This window comes from Sycon ciliatum, chromosome 9 (assembly GCF_964019385.1).
Source record: "Sycon ciliatum chromosome 9, ocSycCili1.1, whole genome shotgun sequence".
Lineage (NCBI taxonomy): Eukaryota > Metazoa > Porifera > Calcarea > Leucosolenida > Sycettidae > Sycon > Sycon ciliatum.
This window is the reverse complement of record NC_088651.1, coordinates 6,280,196-6,299,692: the sequence shown is the minus strand read 5'-3', so window position 1 is coordinate 6,299,692 and position 19,497 is coordinate 6,280,196. Positions and strand designations below refer to the sequence as shown.

The 19,497-nt window shown below is 45.4% G+C and overlaps 1 protein-coding gene across 1 annotated transcript in view; it reads left to right on the top strand.

Annotated features, from left to right (window-relative positions):
• The window catches only part of LOC135825092 (dynein axonemal heavy chain 3-like), a 107,812-nt gene that overhangs the window by 6,259 nt on the left and 82,056 nt on the right, over positions 1–19,497 (top strand). Inside the window, exons 2-14 of the mRNA XM_065337830.1 lie at positions 741–818; positions 1,248–1,437; positions 1,783–1,868; positions 3,009–3,140; positions 6,337–6,574; positions 8,760–8,835; positions 10,623–10,742; positions 11,031–11,261; positions 12,166–12,361; positions 12,794–12,847; positions 15,520–15,648; positions 16,801–16,937; positions 17,328–17,436. Coding sequence (XP_065193902.1) covers positions 741–818; positions 1,248–1,437; positions 1,783–1,868; positions 3,009–3,140; positions 6,337–6,574; positions 8,760–8,835; positions 10,623–10,742; positions 11,031–11,261; positions 12,166–12,361; positions 12,794–12,847; positions 15,520–15,648; positions 16,801–16,937; positions 17,328–17,436 — 1,776 coding nt within the window. The remainder of the gene's footprint in view (positions 1–740; positions 819–1,247; positions 1,438–1,782; positions 1,869–3,008; positions 3,141–6,336; positions 6,575–8,759; positions 8,836–10,622; positions 10,743–11,030; positions 11,262–12,165; positions 12,362–12,793; positions 12,848–15,519; positions 15,649–16,800; positions 16,938–17,327; positions 17,437–19,497) is intronic.

The following is a 19,497-nucleotide window of genomic DNA, read 5'->3' as shown; positions in this document are numbered from 1 at the left end:
AGCCCTGCTTTCGTGTCACGCCGGCCAGGGAGGCTCTTTGCGCGCTTGAGTCATCCAGAGCTTTGTCGGTTTGTGATGTGCGCTCTGATTTCTGAGCAAATTGCGTCCACAAGTAGAAACTAGAACACGATGTGCCTCCACTGGAAGGCCAAAAGACCAACAAATTATGTACTATTGAGGTAGGTGGCATGCGGGTACGAAGAAATGTTATGTACTAACAGGGTTAAACCGGTTTATGTACTAACGAATTATGTGCTAACCGACCAAATTTGTATGGAAGTGACCACGTTTCGTCCGGGACTTGAAATTTCTTATGTACTAACGGGGTTTATGTACTAACCGGACTTGTATTAACGGGTGACGACCTGTAGCATGTTTTGTCTACTGTGAGACCATAGCAGGCATGTCACTGAGAACCCAGACAACTGGAAACAGGTTTGAATTGAGGATTGCCTGGGGCCAAGGTGCGCTGTACCGCATGTCACTGATCCAAAGTCAAATCCAAGCATTGATGACACCCCGATTTTAAGGTCAGTTAACTCGAGCAATAGGTCACACAGATTTGAAGGTCGCACCCCTTTCTTTGAGATGTGGGGCTTATTGCGAAAATAACGCAACCTATGTCCAGGAAAATATGGTATGCTGAATTATACTGATAAACAAACTGCTTAGATGTAACGTTGGGCATTCTTGCCAGTTCCTGCTTGACGCATTTATTGTTTGCCTGCTTGTTGTTTCAGAAAATGGTTCCCAGCCACCATCGGGCAACGACTATGCTGGACAAGTCTGATAGGGATCAGAATGATGCAAGAGGAAAGGTGAGCTACACAGTCATACACATATACACACATGCACTTGTTTTTTTTCTATTGTGAGACGGCTTTCCCTGGTGATGGAAATCGATTTTAAAAGAAATTTTGTATTTACATTCACTTTATTCTCTTTGTTTTTTTAGTGATGTCCGCCTCACTAATACTATTCATCGCTTTAATAAAGTTATTGTCTCCTCGTTGCTGCGCACATACGTACCCAGTGCTACTACCCACACACTCGCACACACATACACACACACAAACTAATATGCACAGAGATGTGGTCATGATATGCCCTATGTAAGGTACAAGATTTGTGCTTAATCAATGCCCTTGACAAAGTTGACATGTGCACTATGTCCCTCTCTACTAATTTTGTGTGTGTGTGTATGTGTATGTATGTGTGTGTGTGCGCGTGTGTGTGTGTGTTTTTAGGATGTGGTCCTGCGACAAATGTACCCGCCAATCATGCAAAACTGTTCCTGGACAAAGGCCGCGCCGTTCAAGGAGGAGAGGTTTGCCAGAACGCCAAGCGAGTCCATTGCAAACTGCTTCTCACCGCAGCTGGCCGATGTCAGAATACGTGACATGCGCCGCAGTCTGCGTCAGTCTAGGAAACACAAGGGTGAGAGCTGCTGTCAATGCATTTCTTTCAAACGCACTCTCGCTCGTACACTGGCATATGCAAACACGCGTACACACAATTTCCATCTAGCCCTAAATGGATAAGTAGTGAGTGATTTTCAGCTATGAAGTCATGAACGTTTGCAAGCCTACTTGTAACTAGAAGCTAACCTGCAAAGGGCAGCTTTTGGCCATGCAGCATGCGTTATTGCCATCAATACTATGCCAACTGTGTGCTTGGCATCCTGTTTCCTGTGTTCAGAAAGCCATACTCACAGCCATTTTGAATGCATTCCGTTGGCTTTATGCCCGCAAGCTCTTGTCACTGCCTGTTCTCCGCATTCAGAGCCGTTTTACGGCAAACACGACGTGTTGAAGCGCTTTCTGCCACCGCTACCAGCGCCATACCCACCAGGCTACCACCGCACACAGGTAGGTCTATGTATGCACTGTGTGCGCATAGTGAAGTGGGTTGTCTCTACCAGTTGATACACTGAGCGATCTACATTGCACGTGTTTGGAATTTCAGGATGTGCCGTTAATAAGTGTTAAAAGGAAGATCGTGTTTAGTACCATTGGACACAAATCTCAGGAGTGCTGAAATTGATGTTTGTTTTTCATATGTATGTACAGCGGAGACTAGATTATAACGACACTCCTTCGGGAGAGAACGAAATGTGACTATATTCGATCAGTCGCTAAACCCGATCTTCGCAAAGGACTTACTAAACGACTTGGGCAACAGAATTGTGTCGCTAAACTCAATCTGTCGTTATATGCAAGGTCGTTATATCCGATCTCCACTGTAACTGCATCTGGGGGCCCGAGCCCATCCTGTCCCTGTGTGTTGGTTTTGAATTTATAATGGTTGTCAAGCCAGTTGTGTGTGTACTGCACATTGCAAAACTGTGGTATGTAGCAGCAGAAACGTAATTTGAGTACTGCTCTAATTGATAGATCAGTGGCAGACTTGACTGGGTCTTATGTTGCCACTGATAGTACTATCTAGCTTGGGTAGAATGCTAGAAGTGAGGTTCTGCCACACGGTAAAACGTACCAAAACATGTATGGAAACCTCGCCGCGGTACGGGTTCAAGTTTCACACTGATTTTTTCATACTGTTTTCCGTGTGTGCGCTTCACAAGGACTGGTCTCCGTATGAAAACTGAGAGGACAGAGTACATATGGCGGGGTGTTTGAGCATGCTACGCATAGCAGAACTGGCGCAACGTACGAATAATCCGTGTCGAACTTCACTGCAGTTGACACGGAGTTTGGTACGTAGTCCCGTGTAGCAGGAACTCACTAGTGTTGGCTTGCGCACGGGTACGCACTCATCCATATACTTGTCTCCTTTGATCTTGCCATCACAACCTCGCATAAAAAAGTGAGTAAGATGTCACGATCGGACTGCCTGTCAAAAATGCACATGGGAGATAAGCCACAATTGCGATGAGCCGGAACAAGTACTTTGAAATATGTGTACTTATATTGTGAAAATATGAAAATTAATATGCTCATTATGGGTGCTGACAAGGAAATAGTGTTAACGTTATCTCATCTCTACTGTAGAGACGCCAGTCAAAGTCAACAAGAGCACATGCCAGCCCACCGATGTCACCGGCTGAACAACGCAGGGCCAGGACACACATGGACCAGTGGGAGACGCAACGAGACGGCGTGCCAACTGACTCGGATATCGAGGTATGTAAACAGTTCATGCTGGAGTGATCGCAGAGACTACAGTCCATTCACCAAACCTGGGCCCGTAGGTTTTGCACAGTCTCACTTCATTTATGTTAAGTAAAAAAAGTAAATTATCGGGTCCGTTCCCGAAGGGAACTCACCCGGTAAACCCTACCGGCAAGTTGGGGGTGAGTGAATAAGTCTCTCAACCACTGGCACAAGTGCTGAGAAACCCCATTAGCCGCATCCATGTACCCCTTGTGCCTGGCCACAAGTTCCCAGATGACTGTGGGTAGCAGCACGACTGGAAATACCGCTCCCAGGCAGGATTTGAACCAGGTACCTCTCGACCTCAATCATGGTCTTTGACCAGCCCACTGTGCCTGCCTGGTTTTTTCAAGATCGTGAAGTCAACACGGATGGCTTTGGTGCTATACGAGCTCATCAAATATAGTATTATCACATAGTGTATCAGGGTCCCTATTTTGGTGACTGGACTGTACTTGCACCCGGTTCCACCCAGAGTTTTTAAATGGCAACTGTGCATGGAGTGTACATTATGGTGATGGCATGCCTAAGGATGCAGAAAGACAGGCGTCACACATAAAACATGGTCACCATATGGGCCAGTGCATGCAATACCGTGTCTAAGGGCAAATTTTTGGAAATTTTTTTCTTTCTTGAAAATCAATTACAGGGGTCTAGAGAACACCTCTGTGGAAGATAAAGTTGGATTTCACATTTGAAAGTACATAGAGACCATGATTTCTATGGCATTGTCCAAAATAGAATATGCCTTGTATAATGCATTATCTACAGTGTCGTTGAAAGCAGCAACAGTTTTGCGTGTCAGCCTTTAGTATTGGCCAAGACATTCAATGAAGGCTGCCTTGTTCTCCAGTGAAAACTGGGCAACATTGTCCAGCAAGTTCTTGCGGCGTTGAGCTAACAAGAACTCGCGTTCTTTTTGTGCAAAGACAACATGGTCACGGAGTGGTTCCGTTGCAGAATTCTTTTCATCCTATGCACGAGGAGAACGAATATCGTCCCAGAGCAGCCCACACTTGTTGCACACATCCATCCGTCACGTCGTGAACTCCATGGACTTGTACATGTACTTCTTAGTCTACAGATACAAAATATACGGTAACCCAGGGTTTGCGCTTCACAAGACTGCTCGACATGTCCCGAAAGGGCAAACTTGTAGGCGACAGATATAGGTAAGTTTATGGGAGATTCCTCACCTCTCCCTCTTGCTGCAGCAGACAGCAGGAGACTGAACACTAACCTGTAGTTCAGAATAAACTGCTGCGCTCTGTCTCCCACTTCTGCACTATATTTAATCCAAGGCACATTGCCAGATTTCCATGTGCACCAGGGTGACAGCTATTGTTCTCCTTTTCCACGTGCACACAGTCATGTTCTGCCAACCACAATCATCATGATAATGGAGCTGCATAAACGCGGTTCCACACACGATGTATCCCATCACAGTTTATCCAAACGTGATGCGCGTCCGTTCCCTTGCGGAAGCTGTCGACTGATGCGGGACAGTCGACAGGATCGTCATGAGTGCATCGCACGCAGCACACCAATAAAATGCCGAGGTCCTTCGATTTCATCGCCGAGATTTAGTCGTCGTAATGGAGGATTGCGCTCGGCGTGAAGCTGCTGATTAGGCAGTTCCAAACGCAGCCACAGCCTTCGAGGATCAGTGAGTCCACAGCGGCAATGCTCTGAAGCGCGTCCTGCTCATCGTCGCTCCACAGAATCTCCGCCTAATTCATCCGCTCTCGACTCGCCTTCAACCTCAACGCAGGAGTCTTTCACTCCCGGACGCTTAGCTGAGGCTTCGTCAGAGTTACTGTGAGCATGCCGTACAGCTGCTAGTTGCCGATTGCTCCGACCCACGACTCGCCAAATAAATTGTCGTCTTCCTCCTCGATAGTAAACCTTGCCGATCTCTACGGACGCACCGACGATAATCACGCGAGCGGTGCAGCTCAACTGACGTGCTGTTCGGCGTCTGCCGCGAGTGTGTCTACTCAGAGGCCCTTCCTCAAGTGCTACTTCCAACTCCTCCTGCGCCGCCACGTCCATGATGATTGCTGCAAGTCGATTGCTTGTCGCTTCTCTTGTCGTCTTGAGATCGATTAGGAATGACAAGATCCGCGATCGAGCCACAAAAAAAATATAACACTTCTTTCCGAGCGATTTTCTCAAAATTCTGAAAGAAATCGGTTACCCCCGAAGACACGTTTTCGCATGCACTGGCCCATATGTCGAACGGGGAAGTGTAGAGTATCGACATTTACTGTGAGTAGCCAGCAACAACACCGTAGCATGTATTACCTTCTACACATAAGAAAGAAAAAGAAAAAATCGCGGCTGGAGGCCGAATTTTCCGCATCCGCTGGGATGCCACCGCCCTCAAAGATCAAGGCGCAGATGAAGCTCCTGAGGCGGTGGGAGGTAAGTAGATCAGACCCACCGCTAAGTGGTCAAAGACCAAAAATCCCATTCGCTGCATCCATGCTTCCCTCGTGCCAGGCCGCGAGTTCCCAATTACCTGTGGGTCGCCGCACGGCTGGAAAAAATCCTTCTCTTTCCAAGCAGGACTTGAGCCTAGTACCCTCTGTTTCTCTGTTTCTCAATCATGGTCTTAGACCATCCCACTATGCCTGCCTGCTGCACATAAAGGAATGAAAAATAGAGTGCAATATATCGTAGCAAGAATAGACAACCCTTTGGACAAGTTCAAGAATTCTCTCTAGTTGTGGCAATTTATGTGCTGTTCACTCCACTGTGGGATTCTGGTTCTGTTTCAGAAATGAGCTCATGACTTTCACACCTCTGTTTTATTCTGAATGTGGAAATACTTTGCCTGTAGAAGCTATGCAGTAGTACAAATAATATTGACTGCAGCATCAGTGAGTCTGTAGGTTAGAATTTCTGATTGCTTCAGATTGTCTGTGCTTGCCGTATTTCCGGAATATAAGCCTCACTTTGAAGCTCGAGGTTCACCCATAAAAAGTAGAAGTGGCTTATACCACGACGATCAAATAAACCGTGGAATACAGGCTAGATGTCTGTATTTCATTAAAAAATCTGGCTGCAGCTTATGATCAGGAAAATATGGCACATTTCTGGTGTGGTAACTGTTTCTTCAGTATGTGACCACTTGGCTATTGTTCCTGTCACTGTGCTTTTCCAGAGGTACAGCTTCTACCTGGAGCGTGGAGTCAGCGTTAACGATGTGGAGCCTCTGGCCAGGGAGTTCTTCGACTCCATCCTGCGCCAGGAGCCGATCAAGAGTGCATACGAGGAGGTGGAGGATCCGGCCAGAGCCTACATGTACCGCAGCGGTGCGCTGGTCGCAAAGAACTACGTTGTGCGCCAGCTGATGTCCGAGGTGGAGAAAGACTACAACAAGGCAATGCGGAAAGTCATCGGTGAGTTTGACGGCAGCGAGTGCATGGCATGATGTTGAGTGTTCCGTGTGTTCTCCTTCTGTATATGGTATACCTGTATGTTGTTATGGAGAGCTAGTGGGTGACAATTTTCAGTAAGGTGCATTTGTAAGAATGTATCGTTATCATTATCATTATTTATTATTTGGGTTACTGTTCAGTAAAGGCCTTTCACACTCTGCAACTAAATCAGGATAAGATATAACTCTGCTCGGAGCAGTCCACAGAAAATGTCGCATGCACTCATAAGTATTGTATGAGGCTCTCGTTTCTCAAGACTTCTTGCATTACCCTTGAACCAAGATATCAAGTGACCATTCAACTCGCACTTGTCTTCCACCCGTACGTACGTGGTTTGGGTTTCTAGTGTCTCGGATACAGCCTTTATCCATCCCGGAACCGGTGTGTACTGGGTCTTAGAGTGCATGCTCTTATCCATACTCACCATTCACAAGTAAAACCTGTCAATGTTACCACTCGAATAAGGCGACCACCTGTCCTAAAAGACCACTGCGTACAGGACCAAGAGATGCTTTTTCCAGTCAAATGACCCTGCCTGAGGAGACCACCTGGTAGCAGAGACCATGTTTTGAAGGTCCCTTGAGCTGTCGTCTTAGACTGCAGGTTTGACTGTACTTCAGTACCCTGGTCACATTACCAACGTGTTGTTTGACTACGCCTGTAATCTATGTTTTAATGTTGTTCCGTTGCCAGTAAAGCCTGCAGAAGAGGTAACCCATCACTTCTAACACCGTAACCCAGCATACATACACATAGTGACCAGACACAAAATAATAAGAATTGATCGGCCTGTTTCAATCCTTTGTGTAGATCTTGTGTACGTTTTGACCAGCGTAGAAAGACCATCTTCGTACAGGTCTAATGTATATTTCACTCTCGGCAGTGGTGGTTCCTCAATACAGACTCATTGCATATCACTTATATCCATGAGATCAGTCACTACCCGGAGTTCCTTGCAAAGGTGAAAAACAGTTAACCCAGCCATCTATCGGACTATTTATTTTGCAAGAATCTCTGAGTAGAATGTAAGTGGCGGCATTGGACCATTCCGTGCATGTGTCATGGATGGCTCTGCACTTGTGCAGTGAGCGCTGTGCTGGCACAGTTGCAATATACTTTTAACGTACCTGATGAATAACTGCTGATTATGCATAACCGCTTATCACACAAGGAGGACAACAGAGACCAATAGATTTCTTGTGACTCCGAGTTTCGTGTTCAAAAACACTGGTCAGACGAACGTACGCTCTGCCCTTGTTAGGGTATTGAGCACTAGTTTGCTGTAAGGACCTCGGACACTTTGTGTAACTGCTTTTTAGGAATACGTGCTCGAACTATGCATTGTGTGTCAGGCGTTTATGTTGCTTATATCCATCCCCGTTTGAGCAGACATCCGCAACTCGACACCGGCCTATGATCTAGTCGAGACGGGAGCTGCAGTACACGTATGATGGTAAATTGATAAACAAGTGATCTGTGGCATTTGCTGCTTATCGATAATGACTGATTATTTATCATCGCGGTGCATATAGTTATACTCGTAGACATGCTGCAAACTCGCAACAGTATAGTGGTATTCCAAGTTTTATAACCTCTCTTTGATCTGCTAAACATCTAATTGGAAAATGACACAGAAGAGGAGCATTGAAGCACTGTGTGATATTGATATATCACATGTATGCCTATGGTTGTGCATTGTATTAGCAGTGATAGGTAGATGGCCTGCCTTCACCCATTGCTGGTGGCTTCATTTTGCTGCTTGTCCAGATGGTTTCAGGTGAAGTACGGAGGTTGAGATACCAAATACAAGTAGTGTATTCTATTTAGTCTACTTTACATGTAGCTACGTTCAACACGGTTGAGATGAGTTTAAGGCGCCATCCAACATGTTATCGGAGTCATGATGACAATTTACGGCAACTACGGCATGCCTGCAATGGGCTTATCTCTGTGTCTAGCCTATCCTGTGTTGGTGTCGTGAGAAAGGCCAGTGGCATCTTCAATCTTGCCTGCACTAATCTAGTCTCAGTGGCTGTCCTGCGTGGGTGGGTGGAAAATTCATCACTAGCGGTATTCTGCTGCTGAATCACTGCTGTCCGAGTGTGAGTGTGGTTTTACCTTGTGTTTACCTGTCTTGTTGTCATAGTCGACTACATCCTGATGGACGTTGAGGAGAGAAAGCGCTTGCGTATCGTCTACACCCCTGTTGCATACCTATGCAAGTGAGTACATTTGTGTGCAGTGATTTGAACTCGGATGGTGAGCTGATTTAATTATGGTAAAAAAGGAGAAGGACAAAACGTTACGAGTTATGACGAACTGTCCACCAACGTAACCAGATCATATACAGTCTGTTGGGGTGCGAAAGAATGGTACACAACTGACTAGGAGTACTGAGACATTCAGCGACATGTGCAGTGAACACACCACAATTCCAGTATACGTAACCAGTAGGCATCGGCACCTTCTGATCTTTAAAGCAAACATTATAGCATGCCAATGCAGGTAAGTAGAGTGCTACTCAATGAAATCCAGTAGTATCACTCAAGTACGCGCCTGAGCAGCCCTGGACCTGAGAACACTGTGCTGCGAAATGGTGCAAGGTGCACACTTGAGTGACAAGACTGGATTTCATTGAGGAACACTGTATGTGCAGCGAACACACCACAGTGGCATGCCTAACAAGTAGGCACCAACACCCAGCACCTGCAAGTCTTGAAAATGATTACCCCTGACCTGGTTTTCTGCCGTAACGGCTTTTTTTTTTAATGCAACCCACTACCTTCTCTGCAGCTATTGATAGGCAAGCTGCTAAGGGGTCTAATTTATACGAAAGAGAAAGACCAAGGAACTAGAAGTTACGCTATACTGTCCACTAACACCACTAGTTACTAAACAATCAGCTCATGCGATAACATTGTACGACACTGACCGACGGTACTGACGTTCTACAACTAACTGGCTAACAGCTCTAGCACACCTTGGATGCGCACTCCAACAGCCTTCCAACTTGGAAGGTTCTAAGATATAGAAATAACATAAGGAGGGGAAGATGAGCGCAACCAAGATAAGCACGAGCTGAAAGTCTCAGCTGTGAAGGCGAAACGATCGTCGTGTGAAACTGCTGCTTGTTACCGCTGCTTATTGTCCATCTAAATTGTCATAGTCGAAGTACAGTGCTGTTTTACTGAGGCGTTCGGTTTTTCATGATTTTTCGCATAGCTTCCCCTTTTATTGATCTTTGCATCTTTTGAGCCACACAAGTTGTGTGGAATGTTGCTTTGCGTTCTTGAATCGTGGTTTGACCGTATTGTCCAATGGTCTTGCCAGTATCGTCATCGACATCCATGAACATCCGCCAACGTCCTTCACAGCTGAGACTTTCAGCTCGTGCTTATCTTGGTTGCACTCACCTTCCCCTCCTTATGTTATTTCTATAACTTAGAACCTTCCAAGTTGGAAGGCTGTTGGAGTGCGCATCCAAGATGTGCTAGAGCTGTTAGCCAGTTAGTTGTAGAACGTCAGTACCGTCGGTCAGTGTCGTGCAATGTTATCGCATGAGCTGATTTTTTAGTAACTGGTGGAGTTAGTGGACAGTATAGCGTAACTTGTAGTTCCTTGGTCTTTCTCTTTTGTATAAATTAAACCTTGGCTCTCCATCTGAGTCCACTAAGGGGTGTCTGTGAACATAATCAGGTATCTGAGATGTATGAGACCGGCTCTGCGATCACTTTTAGTACGCACTGCCAGCATTGGTCGAAATCGGCCTGCCGGCGCCTAAAGGTTAAAATTCCTTTTCTACTTGTGCAGAGTGTTTCCGTCAGATCTTCGGAAACTGGGATCGCTAAATATTTCATCGTGAATTGGTCCAGATTCAGAAAACACTAAAAGTATTACCCGCTAAAATTAGCCGTTTTGCAGTGGCTCTCCTCTGCCCTTACTGCCTGTGGGTATTCGCTACCCGTACTAGTGTTTCCTCATGTTGTTGACCGTGTGCCTTTCTCTGCAGAGTGTTCCGCGGCCCGTTTCCATGGCATGGCGGCATGCGCACTAAGAAGCAGGAGCTGCACCACGTCTATCTCCATAGCAACAACATCATTCGCACCATCAACAACATCTGGAACGATAAGTACGATGGGGCCTGGGAGCATGGAGCCGAATCTTTGCTTTGATTCTTTTCAGAACATCTAAACTCACTTTTCAGGAGGTTGAAAGTCATTTGAGTCAGAGACGTATTTGGTCAGAATGACATCATAATGATAATTATCATGGTTAGAGTGACATCATGATGACATCATGATGAGACAGAGACATGTTGGCCACACTGAATTATAATGACAGCATGGTTAGAGTGAGCTGATATGAGACACACATATTGGTCATAATGACATCATGTTCACCAATTCTTATGCCACAGGTACAGTCAGCTGAGCTTCATCTACCCGGATGAGCTTTACCCGCCGATGTCCACAGTGAATGTGACTGACTTGGTGGAGGACGAGGATGGCGTTATACATTCTGTAGACAACCTGCTCACGACGGACAGCGGTGGTGATTTGTTGGTGCGCAGTGACGCGCCGTTCCTGCCTGGATTTGAGACGCTGGTGCAGCGAATGTGTGACAAGACACGTACAATCCTCTGTGATCAGTAAGTCACTGTAGCCATGTGCAGTCAGGAGACAGTATTCACTGAATCCATAGCATTCTTGTTATATCGTCATCATGCTTCATCCTTGGTAAGATGTGAACACTCACTCCCCTGCAGCCTATTCATAAAAAAAATGCTCCAATAAGTACCACAGGTCTAGGGCGCGTTTGGTTGGTACGAACTAGAACAGGATTCACCAGAACAGCGCGTTTGGTTGGGACTGCACCTGTTCTGGGTCGGCCAGAACATGTTCTGCTTGCTCCCGCCTCGAGGCCGGAGCAGACCGAGCAGTTTCACTTTTTCAAAGTGAAACCTGGCGGGAACATCGATTTTGTTCCCAAATGATCACGTGCATACGCTTTTGGGTTGGACTCGTCGTACCGTACAAAGTGACCATGGTGATCCATACACATTTTGAAGAATGCACCAAGTTTGGCACATTTTTCCACAAAAATGTGCTCTGTTTCTGGAGTAGCGTTTGGTTGGCATGAGGCTGCTCCATGTGCACCAGCTGTTCGATCCTGTTCTAGATCGTACCAACCAAACGCACCCCTATACTTCGAATACAAAGTAAAATGAAATTGTCCATCATAATTTCCACCTTGGGTCGTCACCTGGAAGGCTTATCCTGTTAAATATGGATGATTGATTCTACACACTATCCCGGATCTGTATCATGACATCTAAATGATGATTGTATACATATTTCATTAAAAGATATCCAGGTGCCGGGGATGAGAAGTGGTATGGACAGTACTGTAGTGACTTTGATGTGTTCAACCGCACTAGTCAAAATACTGTGTACATATCAAAAGAATCTCTTATGGTACGTTCAACGCTCAGCACAGACCACGATTTTTTTTCTCTGAACGTCCTGTGTATGCTTCTTCACTCCGCCACTCAGGTGGATCAAAGATTGTTCGCAAGTGTTCCACACGTATGCAGAGGAGTGGGAGCAGTTCGTGCCCTCGCAGGCCGATGGAGACCGTGAGATGCTCTACCGTTTCTTCTGGTGCGTCGAAAGCATGATGTCTGCTCAGTTGCGAAGCGTGGTTCAGCGCTCGCTTGACCAGCTCGTCACATTCTTCGAGAAATATGCGGTAAGAACTAAGCCAATGCTCTTACTTTTGCAATATTCAATGTGGGTAAGTTTGAAATCCTTAGAAGTCAATAAAAGAATTAGGAACATTGCTACTGAAGAAGACCCTGTTGTAGGGAAGATATCTGACCTTCTCCTTTTCTTGACCGATCATACCTCCCCCCCTCCCTTCTATCTCTCTCTCTCTCTCTCTCTCTCTCTCTCTCTCTCTCACTCTCTCTACTTCTTTCCTTGTCGTCTGCTCAGTCTTTTTCCTCACTCTGTAGTAGACCTTGGCGTGGTGGATAGTATATTGCTATCTTGTTCGCGGCGGTTCGGGAAACGTTGCATATCTGTTTGATTGTGGTATACCGCTTTTGTCGTTGACTTTTGCTCTTTGTTCCTCTTGCCGTTATCTATGGTATTTGGTCTTCCTGTCTCGTCTGATCCCCAGGCCAGCAATGGCTATGATGAGGAGTATGATACACATGCGTACACGCTGCCAGAGGTGAGTCAGCCATTGCCCTACTCAGTGGCCGCTGTAGGAGATGGCTCCGCTGGGTAGAGTCCACAAGAGCAGCAAATGTACCTCCCGTGACCCCAGCATAGAACTGTGAATACATGTATATAGACATGTGTTCTGTCTGTCTGATCATCTACACACCGGATGCAGTCTACAAGCCTTCAGAACACGATCAATGTGCAGTGTTTGTCGGTCTTTGATGCAGCACATGTGAAAAGGGAGCTTAGCTGCATCTTACTGAAACGGAGAAAAACTCACTTGAAGTTTGAACTTGCCATCACTTGTGGCTAAAAACACGCGTACGAAAAACGGCCACCACGGCGTAATTTGTCACATCTGGGTGTTTTATGCGAAAGCTTGAAGGCTGTAACTACCACAAGGACGTGATAACTTCCAAACCTCAAATCCTGAACCTCAGCACTGTTTTCATGTGCTCTGCACCACTTTCCCTTACCATAGTCACCGGACAGCTCTTTGTGTGTGTCAGGTCTGCAGCCCGGCTCAATTCACACGTCCGCCATGTTGCTTTTGGTGCATAATTTTCCAGTGGGTGGTCAGGTTTCACTGGCCCGGATAGTGTGGTAATAAGTCCGGCTCAATGATGAAATTGATGGTATTCTACAAACACGTGGCATTTTAACCCTTTGAGGACTACCCAAAACCACCTGGATTCCTACCATTTTCAGGCGAAAAATCGGTATTTTCAAAAATTGATCTAGTGTCATCAAATTTGGTTCTAAAGAGACATAGACATCAGTAGGCAACAAAAACCAAAGTTTCTATATCATATATCTATTATAGAGGTCAGAATTGTCAATTCAAAATAGGTGTAAATATCGATATCGCAATTTTCTCAAAAACGGATATACAGTCAACTTCGCGAATAACGACATTCGGCGGGGCATCAGAAAAGTGTCCTTATTCGCGAAGTGTCCTTATAACGGAAGTCCCATTTGAATGTATGTGAACCCATATTTTGTATAGTATGACACGCATGTCAAAATCAAGCTCTTTTCTTGCTCTATGTCAATGTATTTAAACAATCGACGAGGAGACAATAGTCGTAAAATGGCAATAAATAAGATAAATTGTGCACTCATAACAGCAAAAATGAAGAAAGTCAAGTTCCATAACGTTTTCTTGTGACTGTCATCAGTGGAACGCCGTCACATAAAAATGTAATAACTAAAACACACACTTATATGTAGCTAATATGGTTTCGGGTAGAAATACAGCAGGTAGAAATACAGCAGCTAACAAGTACAAAAAGCGAAGTTTGCACCTTTGCAATGTGTGAATATAGTGTATGTGAGAAAGGTAGTGGCAGATGAATGTGATACTGTGTGAATGAATGTAATGGTGCGTGTGTATTACTTGAAGAGTGTGAGTGATACAACGTTTTCTTTCTGATGACAGTCACAAGAAAACGTTATGGAACTTGACTTTCTTCATTTTTGCTGTTGTTATGAGTGCACAATTTATCTTATTCATTGCCATTTTACGACTATGTCAATGTGTACTTTATTTTCATATTGCAGTTGAAAGGAACTAAAAATTCAATTTGCAAGGGAAATAAATTGAAAAATATGCCTTTTTGAGCCATCTACAGGGCCAGGGACATGTACATGTACATGTATGATGATTACTGTACAATCATGTACAACTACATGTACATGCATGATAGAATCCAACCCTGGTAAACCAGCATTAGATAAACCTTGTTGTAGTTCACGCAAATGTTAGATTGACAGCATGAAACAAGTGGAGGACACTGTGTTCGAAAACAGTGACCTTACAACAACCTTCCGCGGTTGGCAGAGCCCCGGTCCCTGCTGTACCCATATGGTTCAAATGGTCCGCAGGGACCGGGGCTCTGCCAAGTGCCATCCGCGAAAGATTGTAGTAAGGTCACTGTTTTCGAACACAGTGTCCTCCACCTTGTTTCATGCTGTCAATCTAACAATGTACATGCATGTAGGTGTGCTGGTAAATCCAACACTTTTGAAGCAAAATAAAAAAGGAAGAAAAAGCCCCCCCCCCCCTTGGCTGCATTTTCTTTTCTTTATCCATCACCATAGTATAGGTTCTGGTACTTCTGCATGACAGGTACATGTACCTTTACATGTACTTGACTGACAGGTACTTGAAATAGCTGTCCAAAGCCCAGAAAGTCGTTATTCAAGCAGTGAATATGACCTCGGGGGCACTAAAAGCATGTCGCTATTCGCGAATTGTCGTTATTCAGATAGTCGTTATATCCGAAGTTGAATGTATACAGTTAGATGGGACTTTGCTCCGGGCATGGAAATTCGGTCGTTATTTGCAAATTGTCGTTATATCCGCAGTCGTTATTAGCGAAGTTGACTGTACTCGTCTTTAGGAATCCAGCTATACCTTAAAAAACGAATATATTCGTCCTTCGTTCTCAAAGTGTTAATATGCTGAAGCGGGTGGGTGCAGGGATTTTGTGTCCACTTCTGACCGATGTGTAAAGTCCTGCTGCTGTTGACCAGTTGTGTCGACAGCTGAGGGTTCGTTTTTGCCATTCCCACGTCATAAGGCTCTAAACAGATGGGATTTTTTTCTTTTTGAAGTGGTACCGTAAAAAGATAAGATAACTCTGGCATCTGCTGCGTCTGCGTTTTTCTCATCTACAGGTGGTGAAAGTAGCTATCAAGTGGAAGGTTGCCATGGTGAAGGTCGACCCTTCATTCGATGATCTCGTCGAGGTGCTCAGCAATCGTATTGTCGATCATATTGTCAACGCCGCAGACAATATCGGAAGGGTAAGCGTTCACGAGACATGAATTCATGTACATCATCAGAGTGTTATCACTGGATATTGCCATTGCTAACCACTGGTTATGCTAATCTGTGTTGTTATGTGGTGTGCTTAACGGGTAGAGCAGAAAGTAGGTACTGTCCTGGAGACAAGGGATGCTAAGCAGCAGCAGCAGCACTGCTGCATCTTGCAATCCCTACTGCTTCTGTACTGATTATATTCCTTGCCCCACGATCGTAATCTCTCCATTCATGCATCTGCGGGTGTCTTTAACCTTTTGAGCACGAAGCTACCTGAATGCCTCCCCACGGCAACACCTGCAAAAGTGGCGTTTTTCCTATGAAAGTACTACCTGTTCAAGGATCGATAACTTTACCTTCCCTTGGACGAATTCCACGATCTTGAGCTTCCTGGAAAGGTCTTGAGACGAGGAGCACACTAGTTCCAAACTCAGCTCGGAGCGAAACTAAACGCCCATGCTACAGTCTGGCAAACTTCACCCACGCGCTCGACAGACTTGAGCACGGGCAAGAGACCAAATCCTCAGCTGCCATTTCGCCCTCCTTGCTCGTATCGAGCTGAAATTTTTTTTGAGAACTCCCGAGATCCGCCACCATCATTTGAATCTAGTTTCCATGGCAGCAGGTAGCGCAAAAATGATCGAAAATGATCGAAAATGCAAAATACGCGTTCTGCAGATCGCGCAAAAAATTCTCTTTGAATTTGCCGTGTCGAGTCGCATATCTCAACAACCCGGGGTCGTATCGCTTCGGCGATTGTTTCTATCGCAAGCTGGGAGTTTTCTCTTCCAGATACATACTTCGATCGTGAGAATCGACCAAGAATTGGCTGAGTTACGATAGTTTGAACGCACGCGATCCAGACAAATCGCGTATATGCGCGATGTACACTCAGGACGTAATATTACGTCCTCCGTGGTGCAGTGGTATTCTGAATGACGTATTATTACGTCCTTCGTGCTGAACAGGTTAAAATAACTTTCAAACCAACTTTATATTCTGTTGAGCATCAGCCTCCTGATGATTGCGCAAAGCATGAAACTCGAGTAGACATGGATTTTTTTCCTCTTGCTGTTTGTACTTTAAAGCAGTATATTGATGTAATCATGTATCCATATGCTCCTCTTTGCTTGTAGGTGGAAACAGTGCTCTTCAAGGATACTGATGTGTCGACCCCACCGGTACACACAATACGACGTTGGGAGACTCCGGTTGTCATCGCCAAAGAGAGAATAGCGGAGATTGTACGCACTAACAAGGCTGGACCTGAGAAGTAAGACTGGAGATACGTTCCATGCATACAAAAAATGCAAAGTTTAAAGTAGAGTGGGTTGATAGGAGTTGTTCAATTGCTTCATGCGGAAATGTGTAGATAGGTTTGAACTTTTTGGCCAATACTGTGATTTTGTTTTTTCTTGTGTGCATGGGTGTGTGCATTCATGCTTGGGGGGTGTATGCATACGTGGATGTATGTGTGTGTGTGGGGGGGAGGGGGGGGGGGTGCACCTGTGTATGCACCTCTGTTTGTGGATGTGTGTGTGTGTTCGTTTGTATGCCTATATGCGTGTGCGCTTGCACACACTCAAATGTGCACGCATATCTGATATCATTAATTTTGTGTTGGTATTGTGCCCGCGTGCATGTGACTATATCTATGTATTAGGTATGTGGAGGTGGTCTATGACAAATACAAAACCCTCTTTACAGGACAGGTGCTCAACGAGGCTGAGGAGTTTCTCAAGGAGGACCAGCAGCTGCTCAAGTTCAGAGCTGTGAGTATTCTACAGATGTTATCCGCTGGACTGTTTCCATACATCTGGCATGGTTAGATGTCAAAGTTGGATTTTGCCTGTGTCGGCTGAGTACAGCAGTGGTGGTCTGCGGAAGCGAAGGCTATAGCTTGTGTGTTTCTGGACATTCAAGTGATGCTAACGAGGATCCCGCGAATATTATTACTTCAAAGTATTATTATTACAGCATTGATACATGTACAGAAATGTTAAGCCAAACCAATTGTCAGCCGACTTGCAATCGGGTTCGGTTGCCTAATTTACATCGGCCTTCATCGGGTTTGCAGAAGGCTACAGATGAACTCTTTTTGAGTTCATTGTGAGCTATATCATAACTGTCACCTGTAAGCCCTACGTTTACACTTCACCCATGATCAATTGTGCATTCAAACCTTCAAAAGAGCACCATGGATTGATATCAATAACTACAAATGTTCTACATCAGCAGTCAAAGTGCCATGCAGATGCGCGTGTACGCACATGGAAGACACTGAGAATGCACTTCTCTTGTTCCTGTGAAAGGCATCTTAAAATAATACTACCTCCGACAAGCGAAACTTGGCGCGTTTTTTACTTCAAATTGCTAGAAACGAGAGAGCTTGGAAGCTCAGGGCCCTACGCTATGCTTTTTTGCCTTGATGACCTAGACAAAAAAAAAGCATAGGGATGTTATAAATTCTTTAAAAAAATCCTTTTTTTTAAGACATAACCTGGGATTCGAACCCGCACTATCGCGCGCCCTGCATGCATCCCCCAATACACTTCGCATACATACTAATTCTTCCAAGTTGTTTCACATTGTGATCTTGCATTTGAAAGCCCTATTTGAATATGCATTGTGGCCAGCCGTCTTTGATGGCACGGTACGGTAGGGGATAGGTACGGGACAGGTACGATCGAGGGTAATACGACACCGTCTCCCGTACCGTACCGTACCATCAAACACAGCTGGCCACATACAGCTGCCTGCAATATTCAAATAGGGCTTTCAAACGCAAGATCATAACGAGAAGCAACTTGGAAGAATGGGTATGAATGCGAAGTGTATGGGGGAATGCATGTAGGGCGATAGTGCGGGTTCGAATCCCAGGATATGCCTGAAAAAATAGGAGAATTGAAAAATTTATAACATCCTATGCTTTTTTGCCGTCAGATACGGATAGCGCCAGGCGTGACACAAACAAACACACAAACAAATACCAAATTAAAGCTGTGTGGACCCTGGCTAGCGCCAGACGTTACTGAAGTAACGTCTTCTGCATAGCTACGGGAATAACTCACACTTTACAATCAAAACTAATGATAGACTCACCGAAATTCAACTAACTTTGTATTGCTCAACAAGGACATTAGAGACATCTGTTCGGCTGAATCACTCTCCTCTGATTCAGAGATCGCAGTTTCGTCTGGAGAGGAATTGTTCCTGTTTTGAGACCAAAGTGCGACTAGAGCGGATTCAGTTGCAGCAAGTACCTCTGTTGTAATCACTCTAAAAATCTCGATGTCGCTCCTGTGTGCTGTGCTCGAGCCACGGTGTCGAGGGTAGTCGTTTCCGCCGCCACTATCCAGGTTGACGTGGTAAGAACTGTGCAACAACTCCACAAGCGCCTGGACTCCAACTGTTTTGGCAGGGTATTCTCGCCAACTGTCCAAAATTGCCTGCAGGAATTCCTGGCAATTTTCCTTAGCCACCAGAGACGCATCGCTCTGGTGGCTATTGAAAGACGCTAATGATTGTTTGGCATGGACGTATGGACTCTGTGCTGGTGGAGTGACCAAGTGGAGAGAGAGAGAACTCCTTGGTTTTCCATTGCAACGCGAAAGCACGACGATTCGCCTTCGCAGAATGGACGCGCGCACTGTTTTGCTGGTACACCAGAGACTGGCTTGCCTCTGACTAAGTCTGAGCCATGTGCCACTCACCAGCTCGTCGTTTGGCTTCCTGCACCCGGTTGCATGGAGCTACAAGTAGGTCGTACCTCACAGCCTTGTGAAGTTGTGGTACCAACACAAAAGACGCGCCAAGTTTCGCTTGTCGGAGGT